The sequence below is a fragment of the Lepidochelys olivacea genome (assembly GCF_965140295.1).
Source record: "Lepidochelys olivacea isolate rLepOli2 genome assembly, chromosome: 1".
NCBI lineage: Eukaryota > Metazoa > Chordata > Testudines > Cheloniidae > Lepidochelys > Lepidochelys olivacea.
Window position 1 is genome coordinate 127106723 of NC_140411.1, and position 12533 is coordinate 127119255.

The 12533-nt window shown below is 39.2% G+C and overlaps 1 protein-coding gene across 1 annotated transcript; it reads left to right on the plus strand.

Moving 5' to 3' along the window:
- Nucleotides 1-703: 703 nt before the first annotated feature.
- On the plus strand, nt 704-12155 carry ASMT (acetylserotonin O-methyltransferase). The gene is made up of 8 exons (XM_084637824.1): nt 704-798; nt 2435-2609; nt 4273-4402; nt 5358-5426; nt 5984-6102; nt 9430-9570; nt 10796-10918; nt 11557-12155. Exons 1-8 carry the CDS (start codon nt 727-729, stop codon nt 11766-11768), a joined length of 1041 nt encoding a protein of 346 aa, XP_084493950.1. The 5' UTR covers nt 704-726; the 3' UTR covers nt 11769-12155.
- The last annotated feature ends 378 nt before the right edge of the window (nt 12156-12533 follow it).

Below are 12533 nucleotides of genomic sequence, written 5' to 3' on the forward strand. Positions count from 1 at the left end.
TACCTGCATATTATATTTTGCGTATAATAGGAGATAGTCTTGTGCTGGTATAAGTGGCAAAGCTTGGCTATATATACCTGGAAAAGGTAATTTTGAGCTGTTTAGGGATTGTTTGATAATTCATTTGCCCAAATTTTAAAATTCTACTTTAAAATTGTGTGGTTGAACTGACATGAGCAATTCCATAATTTCACTGGCTGATAAACTTGATTTGAGATAAATAAGGATCTATATTTAAGGATCCCATAGTTCCACACTGGTGCCAAAATCACCCACTCAGAACAGCATAGAACTAGTATAAAAGTTTGCCGTTGTACATGGTTGTGATTAGACCCTGAATTAATGTAACTGATTTATTACGTCTTGATAAACTGTAACCTCCCCTGTTCAGGATTTCGACATTGTAAACACTATCATCTAACCATCTTTATTTTGCTTTCTTTAACTTCTCATTAGCTTTTAAAATGCTATTTTGGCTGATAAAATACATAAATTCATAGTAATTCTCCAGCCTGTACTTTATGGACAGAGCCAAAGAACAGCAAGAAACCTAATAGAAGTAACTGGTTGATTCAAATTCTTCAACCAATATGTGTGTGTTTTAATAACATCTTTCTCACAACTAATAAGGTTAAGTGAACTCCCCAGTGTGATCTGTACTTAGTGAAAAAGAGGCTTATTTAAATGACGAAGGCAAGAAGATCTCTCACAGAGTGCTGAAGGAAAATGAGCTCCACACAAGACCTTGACTATCCTCAGATCTTATTTCAATACAACAATGGGTTTTTAGTCTCAAAGGTAAGAATGACAAATAATGCTTAGAAATTATATTAAAACTAGGTAGGTAGAAATTTCCAAACTCAATTTAGATGGTTATTTTAAATCTCAAGAAAGGAACAGACTCAATACAAGGGGTTCCAATTTTAACCTCAATCTCTTAGGAGTTTGTCAAATTTTATCTTGAAATAGTCATGATGAAAGTTTGCAGAAAAAAACCTGTAAGAAATGTCACCTTCAAAGATGGGCCAACTCTGAGATAATTTATCCAGCTCCTTAAATTTTGGGGTTTTGGGTAAAGGGAACCCAGGTCTGCACCAAGTTGTATTATTATAAAGTCTTCCAAATGATGTTTTGCTAAATTAAAATCACCCAAAATCATGCCAGTCTGTTTTACTAAGAGAATATCTCCACATACCTCTAAATTTTGGGTTTTCGGATAAACAGACCACAGATCCAAATGACCCTTGGTTTTGATTTTGCAAAATCTAACTCCAGATAACACAGTTTTGCAAAAATATACTCACCTACAGTGAATTTTGCATATCTGTATTTACCTTGTGCTGCAAAAGAGAACACAGTGGCTTATTTATATTCTGGCAGATTATATCCCTTGGGGGCAAAACGGATCTAGTTTAATGACTGTCTTTCAAGAAACAGAATGGTAGTAAGGCAGAGGTGGAAACCCAGAGATTTCATTTCCCTCCTTGAAGATATTTTTACAAACCATGTGTTCCAATTAGTATTTAATATTTCCTGCTCTGTCAAAAGCCAACACAGCAAAACAAGAAATACCATTCATAGGTGTGTGTGTGTGTGTGTGTGTGTGTGTGTGGTGGTGGGGAATTAAATGCCCAATGAGTCTCCTTTCCACTGTGGAGAGAATATAGGCTAGTTCAAATAATAACAGTTTTCTAAGCACCCAGAGAGGCAGTGAATGGCCAATATTTTTCAAATTCACACTCTTAAAATATATTTTTGAAAGATAATCGGAAGGTAATTTTGATTCTGCTGGATAGTGTTATGTTATCTCTTAGAAGGAGAGGGGGAACTCTGTGGAGGTTTACAAAGGATCATGGCAAGCAGGAGATTAGAACTGGCACGCTCTGGCATTTTTGTGAACGTTTTCTATGACCATAAAATATGCAATCTAGCATTATGCGTTCCATGCTAGATAGAAAGACATATATAAAAAGACATTTGTTACAATTTGGGGATAGGCTATTAGATCTATCTAAGGGCTCCAAAGCTTTTAGGATTGTTTCTGGTTTTGCTGCATGAGACTTTCATAGTTTTTTTTAACAATACGTCACATCATCAGTCTATTAATCATAGCACAGTGCCTTTAAAATGTGGTATTGTAAGGGTCTGTTCTAAACCTATAAAGGCAAAAAAATGCATACACAATACCTGGCCTGAATATGTGATTATTTAATGGGTAGATCAGCATGGAACAGAAATGAAAGAAGCAGCGCAATTTAAGCAATGGCCTCAGTGCTAAAAGCAACTGCAGTTTAATCACAGCATTGCGATGGTTGAAAAACACTTTAGTGGTGGTTTTTACAATTCTTGTAAAATTTTCTCACTTAAGGAGCTGCTTATTGGGGGGGATCTGCACTTTCTCTTACTCCCCTGCCCCACCCCCGTTTGCTTTCAGATTATGTTTACCGCCTGTGAGTTGGGAGTGTTTGATCTATTGCTGGAGTCGGAAGGGCCCCTGTCTTCAGATGCCATTGCTGAACGTTTGGGCACCAGCGCCAGCGGAATGGAACGGTTACTTGATGCCTGTGTGGGATTAAAGCTCCTGGGAGTCGAAATGAAAAGTGAAGGAGGTAATGTTGTCAGGAAGGGAGAAGGCTAACAATTCAATCACTGTTGGTTTTAAGGTTTCAGAGTAACAGCCGTGTTAGTCTGTCTTTGCAAAAAGAAAAGGAGTACTTAAGGCACCTTAGAGACTAACCAATTTATTTGAGCATGAGCTTTCGTGAGCTACAGCTCACTTCATCGGATGCATACCGTGAAAACTGCAGTAGACATTATATACACACAGAGACCATGAAACAATACCTCCTCCCACCCCACTCTCCTGCTGGTAATAGCTTATCTAAAGTGATCATCAAGTTGGGCCATTTCTCCCCATGGGAATCAAGCAGTGCTCTCAGGATTAATATAAACCCATTGGTACACTGGGTCAGAAAGAGTATTCTTACTGTGTTTGCATAGCAGAGGGACTGCTAAATAAACATAAAAGAAGAATGGCCTTTTTACAAGTACCTTCTCTGCTCTTAGGCCATGTCTACATGGGGAAGTTATTTTGGAGTAAGGAAGGGGGAACTTGAAGTGCTATAGCCATTCCACAGTAGCTCCCCTGATGGATGCTCTTATTCTGGAATAAGAGTTAGTTTGTTTCAATTTAGCTTGGCTTGTTCCAGTTTAGCTTGATTCACTTCCAAAATGGATTAATCTAAATTGGAAAAGGATACTGATATTCTACAAAAATAGTGTCAGCACAGGGAGCTCTAATAAACAGCTTTTCCAGTCCATTTCAACATATGGACAAGCCCTTAGAAATCTGTGGCCAGTTCAGAAGCCACCTACACCCTTTCCATGGAAAACAGCCCAGCTGCAGAAGCCTAAATGAGGCAGCATCCACCCTGCTAATGGAAGTTCAGCTGGATGCTTCAAAGGAACTTTTCTCCTCCGTGGCAGCCACCCCCGTGGAGAGCACACACAGAGACTTTCCTGGAGCTGCCCATACCTCAGTCTTCCCATCACAGACAGCTGAGGAAAAGATTTAAAGCCTAATCTGGCTCTCATTGAATTCAGTGGGAGTTTGCCTCTGTTGTAAGAGAGAGAACACATTCTATAGCAACCCATATGTCTGTCCATTAAAGACATATCGTGAGCATGGTACGAGTCCAAAGCTTTGCATCTGTGAGATGACTCCGATAATCAGCCAGCGAGAATACTGAAATTCAGTAGCAGTAAATGGCCTCAGAAGTGTCTGAGCTATTCAAGTTAGGGATAATGGGTGGTATTATGTCCTGGGGACTTAACTCTCCCCATTGGTTTCCTCACCAGGTAAAAAAAGACTGGTATGTTAGGTGTTATTGCTGAAATAAGATGCTTTTGAGTATACATACTAAAAAGCATAGTGGCAAGAGATGTCACCACAGCCGTGTGGCTTATACATTTTCCTCTTGCTCTTTCACAAAAGACGTGCTGGTAGTGATGGAGTGTGCTTATAACATTCTGGAATCCTTCACTCCAGTTCTTGCAGAATCTGACGGGTAGACATGGTATGGTATGCTATGCATGCGTGCCCCCGGGCCCTCCCCCATCTCTGGTCTATCTAGAGTGGGGAATCTCCTGCAGTTTCTTTGTTGCTTTGGTTACATTCCTACAGCTTGTTCTTGTTATAAAGATTATGCTGTAAAACAGGCGTTGCACAATGACAAGTTTGTAAATGTTAACTTACCTTCTTTTTCCTTTTAGCCTTTTACAGGAACACAGAGCTTTCCAACCTCTATCTTACAAAATCAAGTCCCAAGTCTCAGTATCATAATTTGATGTACTACTCCAAAACCATCTATTTGTGCTGGCACTACCTGACAGATGCTGTGAGGTAAGGAGATGAAATCTTTTGTCGTTTGCACAAAATTCATGTGCCAACACCCAGTGCAGTAAAGCACTTTGCTACATTTGTGAACCTTCTCAGGAAGAGGCTTGTCTCTGGGGAAACAGTAGAAAATGAAGACATATGTAACCCAGACACGTCCTGGGTGTAGTGCTCTGTCCCACATAGTGGCACTGAGATCACTTGGAGATTAATGAATCTGCTACAGTGTTAGCTAACAGCTATGTGGCTTGAGGGGGCTGCATTTAGCTCCAGAGGTCCCAGGTTCAGTCCTGCCTGCTGATGATACTCATTGACTGGTAATTGTTTCAGAAGCATGTTGAAGTGCTAAGTATCGCTATTATTACATGTTTACTAGTGCTTCAGTGGATGAATTCACTGTAGATTCAGGAAATACACTTCTATACTATGCTTCTTTGGTGTGTCCCAAGGGGAACATTTAATCATGACAACAGTTTCTGTGGAGGGAAGCCCTCGGCCAGGCAAATGATGATGAATAGTGACTGAGGGATGCTTGCAGGGATCCTAATTGGTTTTGTTGCCAAAGGCAGAAGAAAGTGAGGAAGGAAGTCAGTGTATATTGGGCCAGAATCTCAGCCGGTACAGGTCAGCACAGCTCTTTATGGAGCTATGTCAATTTACACCAGCTGAGGATCTGAGCCCTGTCTCTGGTATATCAAATAGCAGTTGTGTTTCCTTCCTCCGAGTGGTGTCCAATAACGAACATAAAATAATAACAAAGTAGAGGTTGATTTCCTTTCTGAATCTTTTGGTTGTGGATTTCAGAATGATTCAAGAAATCAAACAAAGGGTAATGCCACAGGTGATTCCCTTTTTCCTTAATAAGTTTAATAAAATAGTACCTTTATAAGCCAAAATTGCCACCAATGCAGCAAGGTGTTAAACCAAAAATATGCTCACAATTTTCTAACTTTTTTTTAAGAGATGGGAAAAACCAGTATGAGCGAGCATTTGGCGTTTCATCAAAAGACCTCTTTGGGGCTCTCTACAGGTAATAATCAATTTAGTGTTGCGATGTTTTTTTCTATTTTGTATTACCATTTTGATGGTGAAATATGATGATTAGTCCTATTCACATGAAAACCCCGTCATTTCAATGGTATCCAGTGTTGAGAATATCTGTTTTTTCTAATATGCTTGTCACTTTGGTATCAAAGAAAAAAATTCTTACTTGCAACTTATCATGAAAAGCTTGTTATGTACCATAGTTGGTATACTGAAAAATTCCGTTCAATGAAAAACATCTGGGGACCCTGAGGCTTAGCATCATAACACACTGCTAGATGATAAGTGTAACATGTTTTTCTTCTGGTAAGTTTCATTAATATGTAGGAATATGAAATAGGGTGGATTTATTTTTAACGTTTTGAATAGCTAGTAGTGTAAGTTCTTTAATAGTGGACACAGTAGTCTATTGTGCATGCTGGCGTAGAAGCAGGGTTTAATATAGTATTTGAGATAATAGTTCGTGAAAGAGTAATATGCTAGCCACCAATAAATGTGTCATAATTTACTTGTGCTACAAATAATGTTCTTTTAAATGACTAGATCAGAAGAAGAGATGATCAAATTCATGTATGGTTTAAATGCAATTTGGAGTATTTGTGGCAGAGATGTGATTGCTGCATTTGACCTTTCAGCTTTCACGGTCATTTATGATCTGGGAGGTAAGTGTCATCAGAACTTTGAACTGTCTTCTTTTGTAAGCTATGGATAAGTACTGCACTTGTTCTACGACCTGTGTGAGCAATGGAAAAACAGAACAGACTTCATGGCCAGGATCAATCACAAGGGAAGCATTTTACATTTTGAGCCAAAGTCCTATAAAAATATGAAAATGATAAAAGCATTAGAAAGCGGAATGTTTTCCTCAGTCTAAAGAACCCCATAGATCTAAGTAGCAGCTTATTTTCCTTCTCAATGATTGGTAGGTTTTTCTTTTGCCATTGCTTAAGAAATTCTGCCAGAACAGCTTCCAGGCTATTCTTCACTTCATTCAGTGACTTTAGGTTGATGAATTGCCTACATACATCTTACCACAAAAAAGCTTTACCGTTGTCTCTGTGTTTCAGTCCTGTCAGGATTTACAGCACCACGCAATCTCCATTTCTATTTCTCCCCTGCTGTTTTGCTCTCTCAAGTTTCTAAAACACAGAAAGCAGAAATGAGTCTGGCTAATCTGTTCTGGCCATTTTCACTTCTCAACCTCTAAAGCCATTCAGTATGCCTCAGCTGTGTCTTACTCTTCCTTGCAATGGCCTTACCTATGATTTTCCGATTAATATTGATGACAATTTTCTCCTGGAGCTGTGCATACCATTAGAACAGCCTCTGCCAGTGTAGTTCCCTTATGGCAGCAAATATAGCCCTGTAATTTGGCTGTAAAAATTCTGCAGATATTTTCAGTTACACCGCAATCACTTCTGTGCTTTTCATGATGCGACTGATGTATTAAGGTCTGCTGCAGATTGTGATGATGATTGATGATGTTTTCAGTGTCATGTATTATTATTTCAAAATTTTCTTGACTACATTTGTTGGGTTACTTCCATGCCCATCGCCCTGATTCAGCCTCAATGGGAATTATCATTTTTATTTAAGGATAGGCCTGTGCTTAAGCACCTGGGTGAATCAAGGTCCATAAGCATGATCTGGTCTGCCCTCCGACTATTTCATTTTAAGTAGATCTGGCTGGGAAAATGAATCTCACACTGCAAAAGTTTCAAGGTTTTAGAAATAAACTGTATCCCAAACTGGGATGAAAAGCCAAAATCTCAAACATTTTTGCAGAAGAGATATTCTGCAATACTTCATTTTGGAAACACCAAAGTGTTCCTGGAGGGGGAATATTTCAAAGTTTCTCAAATGAAAGATGCTTCTTGGGAGCTCTGCTCTGGGGCAACCCCACCACAGGAGCAGTTGAAGAGCCAGGGAGCTGGGGGATCCTGGAAAACTGCTTGCCAGATGGGTTGCTGGCAAGGTAGGGCAGGCAAGCTGGAAGTAAGTTAGTTATTCTGAAGCTTAACGTATTCATAGCCATGGAATCTTTCCAAATTGTCCCACACCCCACCCATCACTTGAACTCAACTTAAAGTCCCTTTCTCCCCTTCTGCCTTCTCCCCAAGACAAATGTACTGGTTGTCTTGAGATTTCTTCTGTGCTTCTCAGACTGGAATCAGTGCTTTTATTACAAGGGATTTAAAAGTGTTTGTGGTGGCTGTTTGTATAGAATTAACATTGAAGAGCCACCATAAAATTTGGTAGGCTCAAAATTTGGACCACTTGCTTCCCTCCCACCCTTCTTTCTGTTTGCAAAGTCCTTATACAGAAAACCTTTCTGTGCCCTTTTTCGGTCTGAATCCAAACCCTAAAATAGTTGATGGGAATTGTCCCATTGACTCCACTGATCTTTGGAGCAGGCCGCTGTTGAATGCTCACTGCCTGCAGTCTTATGCAAATGACTAGCTCTGCAGGAACAAACCCATGTGCTTGTGGGATGGAGCAAAAGCAGCGAAAGCAGAGAAACCAGGTCAGTTTTCAGTTCATTGTTGTAAACAGTGAGAAAAACATGAATTTAAATATCATGGGGGAAATAACCTTGACGTATGCGGTCCTTTTAAGGTAAACTAACTCAACTCATGCTCCTCACCTGTTTCTTTCCCCTCTGGGGTTTGTTTTACAATACAGACAAAACCCATCCTGAACTTTAACTATATGGTAATGTTTTGAATGGTGAATATTGGATGTGAATTTTTCCCATTTTTAACAATTCAGTTATTTTTCTCATTGTGGCATTTTCTATATACCAAGACCTGGCTTTTGGTGTAAACCTAATGGGAGGAGGTAAGGGCTTTTGAAATCCAGCTTGTAGCGAAGTGTGCCTAGAGTTTTTCATAAAAAGAAAAGGAGTACTTGTGGCACCTTAGCGACTAACCAATTTATTTGAGCATGAGCTCTCGTGAGCTACAGCTCACTTCATCGGTTGCATACCATGGAAACTACAGCAGACTTTCATGCATTCCTGCAGGGACTGTACTGATTGTGACCATCCTGGGACTTAGGAGACCTGGGTTCTATCCCAGCTCTGCCCTTGGTTGGCTGGATGACCTGAAGCAAGTCATTTCCCATCTCTGGGCCTTTATTTTTCCAGCCTGTACAATGGAGATTGTGCCTCCTTTGTGAAGTGCTTTGATATTCATAGGTTAATAGCACTATAGACTCATAGACTTTATTATTTACTATATGCCGTCCTAATGATTGAAGATGGAAGCTTTAAAACAGAAGCATGGTTCGTTGATTTTAGATAAGGGGAATATCTATTGTGGTAGGTCACTGGTATTTTAGCTTTTAGTTTCATGTAATGCTGGTTGAAATTTTTTCAGAATATTTTCATTAAAAAATGAGGTTTCTGTTTTGTAGTATTCAAAAGAGACCCAATCTCATGTGTTTAACTTCTCATGTTTGATAGAAAACACTGAAATGGTTATCTCCATTTCCTGTTTAACAAAATGCAGGTTTTCAGTGAAATAAACGCCCAGTAACTGCATTCATTTAAAAAAAAAGTCCTAAAAAATTCCATGACAACTAAAACTTAGAAAAAGTCAATATTTCAGAATATTTTCATATTCAAAATGTTCATTTTTTGAAAGAAAAAACTCTTCCTTTGAAAGTTTCCAGCCAGCTATAGCTGCATCACACCATTAAAACAATACCCTTTACAGGCTGGTGGTTAGATCACAGGACTGGGAGCAGGGAAAACTGGGTCCTATTTCAGAGAAGACAAAGAGAGGCTGGGAGACCATGAACAAATCACTTACCTTGTTTGTACTTCAGTGTCTCCTTCTGTAAAAATGGATACTAACGTTAACCTATCTCACAAGGCAGCATGAGTCTGAGTTCATTGCAGTCTTAAGTTTCTGAGATGGAAGCTATTATAAAAATGACCAGTATTGTTATATTTGAGCATTTACCCTGTATTTCACTTTCACTATAAGGATGTGCAGGTGGTTTGGCCCAGGAATGTATTTCTTTGTACCCAAATTCTACAGTCACAATTTATGACCTACCTAAAGTAGTGCAAGTGGCAAAGGAGCGTTTTGTACCCCCGGAAGAACGTCGGATCACTTTCCATGAAGGTAAACTGGGTTCATTTTGTGTGTGCTCATCTGCAAAGAAAAATGTGCTGAAGGGACCATGTTTGATGATAACAGAGTGTACTGAGCAACGTTCACCCTGTGGATTGGGTTACTCACCTGGGAGAAGCTATTAGTTGCCAAGGATGCAAGTCTATACCAAGGCCTTGAACATCATCCCTATTAAACAGCAAAGTAAAAATTAAAAAACAAACTCCATGCTGTGTCCATCCTAGCCCTTCAGTGTCATGCGGTGGGGATGCGGCTTCACTGAACAATTGTGGGCAGGTCCAAAGCGTGCAAAATTGTTGAAAACAGTAGGTCGTTTAGATTAGTGCAATGTGACTGGCCACAAAGGCCCATAAGGACGTCCATGCTACGTTTGAAGGGATAAATGCTGTTGGGGTCCTGTTGCGATATAAATTGAGTGTTGAGGCATCTTGCTTTTAGATGTCTATTTTTATTATTTAAATCAAAATAAATGGTCAGTTTTGGGGGGGTGGGGATTGGAGGAGGAGGGGAGAGATAGAGAAAGGGGACCTGGCAGTGAAGAAGGGGAAAAAGTGGAGGGGGTGGGGGAGAAATGACCTAAAAGCAAAGACAGAGAAGTGTGACAGACGGTTCATATGGGTGAAGCAGACAGGAAAGAGAGAGAGAGAGAAATTAAATTGGTATTCAAGTGGATGGATAAAGAGCACATCAGCAATTATCCAATACTGGGAGATTTGCCCCCTAAGTGGGCTGTGAATCTTCTTTATTTGTACTGTGGTACTACCTAGATTGGAGGAGGTTTTTTAAATTAAATTGATGTAGAAGGAGGTGAAAATTAACTTTTTCTGGTTTGTTTAGGGAACTCTCACCATACTTTCTTTTTATTGCATTGTATGTACGTTCATTTCCGTCTCTTCGGAGAAATTGTGAAGCACTAAAATGTTTCCAAAGAATCAGATATGTCTCTTAAATGTTTGGTTGCTTACATTTTTTCAGGCTTCTTCCACACTTAACACAAGCATACCCCCTTCACACTGCCACACAGCATTGAGAATTTTTGCCCTACACTGTTAGTCACTGCTTTGCATTGGTCGTGAGCATGACAAGCCAGAAGAATGTAGTTTCCCAGCAAGTCTTTTGAGTAGTTTTAGAGCTAGCTTGTACTTTTTGCAATACCAAATTTAAAATGTTTGCCTATTCAGGCCTGTTTTTTTGCATTGTTTTTCTTTTTTTTCAGGAGATTTTTTTAAAGATCCAATTCCAGAAGCTGACCTGTACATTTTGGCTAGAATCCTGCATGACTGGGCAGATGACAAGTGTATGCAGCTACTAGCAAAAATTCACAAGGCTTCCAAGCCTGGTATGTTCTCCTCTTTGCAAAATAGAGATTTATATGCATCATTTGTTTTAGACTTTTTTTTTTTGAAGGGCCATTTAAATGAAAGACTAAGTAAAGAAACATACATTGAAAACTTTTCTCATTTTAAATCAGAGATTTGTATCCAGGCCATGTGAGTAATAATGGCCAATGTGAACATTTTCACAATTGGTTTCTAGGTTTGGGCACTTCACTTTAGACATGGAAGGCCAGATAGTTAAAGTTATTTAGGTGCCTAATGATGTTGACAGGCACCTCTTCAATTTTTGAAAATTTCCAGTCTGCATTTTTAGGTGCCATAGGGCTTAATTTTCAGAGAGGCTTGGCAACCACACCTCTGGGGTTCATTTCTGCCAGAGTAAATAAACGTTTCAATCCCAACTAATAGGTTCCCCTTCATTCTCTACTTTGAAGTACAGGAAATAAGTTAATTGATGCATAGAATCCCTCTCGCATCCCTCTTTCATTAAATACTGTAGCAATATAACGTGATTTTTCTTTTTGTATAAGGGGGATTACTAAGGTTATGGAAATACCTAAAAATGCAGTTGGAAAATAAGCTTTAGTATCCTCCTCTGACAAATCAATGTGTTTGTTTTTAAATCTCTTCATCCCACCAGGGGGCGGAGTGCTGCTGGTTGAAACACTTTTGAATGAAGACAAAACTGGGCCTATAGAAACCCAGCTTTACTCTATGAACATGTTGGTTCAGGCTGAAGGAAAAGAACGAACGCCATCCCAGTACAGCAAGCTCCTCACTGCAGCTGGTTTCAGAGAGATTCAAGTCAAGAAAACAGGAAAGCTCTATGATGCCATTTTAGGAAGAAAATAATTCTGTCTCTTCTTTCTTGTCTATTGTTAGATGTATGAATGCAGTGGAGTGATCAGCTTTTACTAGACTGCAGCAATGAACCCAGCTCATAGTTAACCTTGTCACTTTCTCTGTACAACAATACACTGTTAGAACTTTCATTCATTATGTATGTTGAGCCTACAGGGATTGACGGTCTGCCAGCTTGAATGTGACTCCTGTTTGGCTCTGGACTCTCTAACTGTGGGAATAAAGTAATTAACACACATTTAACAAGAAATAGCATCTGAAAGCAACAATATGGAAAGCTTATACTACTTGCATTATACATTTTTCAATTCTGTCAGACTTTGTACTTTCCCCATTTTTTGCATATTTAACATAATGTCTGACCCATCTGGGTTTGTACTCAGCTTTCTTTCTGCAAATATAAACTGTACATCACTGTACTGAATACTGTGGGATGCACTGAGATTCTATGAAAATGTATACAGTGTAAAGGGAGTGAACTTTTTCTTGTCAGGATTTGCCATCTTTCAGTTTCTTCAGATGTTTAATTCAGTCTCACATTACAACAACAAGAGGACCTCAGTATAATGAAAAGTATCACATTCAAAACTAATCAAATGAAGTGTTTCCCCCCACACTGTCTGTGGCACTCATGCTACAGGATACCACTGAGTCCAGGAGCTTAGCTGGATCCAGAAAAGGAGTAAACTTTTATATAGATAAGAGTATTGTAATACTCATTTATACAAAGCAATTTCTAGAACACTTAAAGTAGCT

Excerpts from the sequence above, each read along its gene's own strand:
- ASMT (XM_084637824.1), top strand. The coding sequence starts at position 727 with ATGAGCTCCACACAAGACCTTGACTATCCTCAGATCTTATTTCAATAC. Across the intron at positions 2,610-4,272 it reads CGAAATGAAAAGTGAAGGAG|CCTTTTACAGGAACACAGAG; the intron begins GTAATGTTGTCA and ends TTTTCCTTTTAG. Across the intron at positions 9,571-10,795 it reads TCGGATCACTTTCCATGAAG|GAGATTTTTTTAAAGATCCA; the intron begins GTAAACTGGGTT and ends CTTTTTTTTCAG.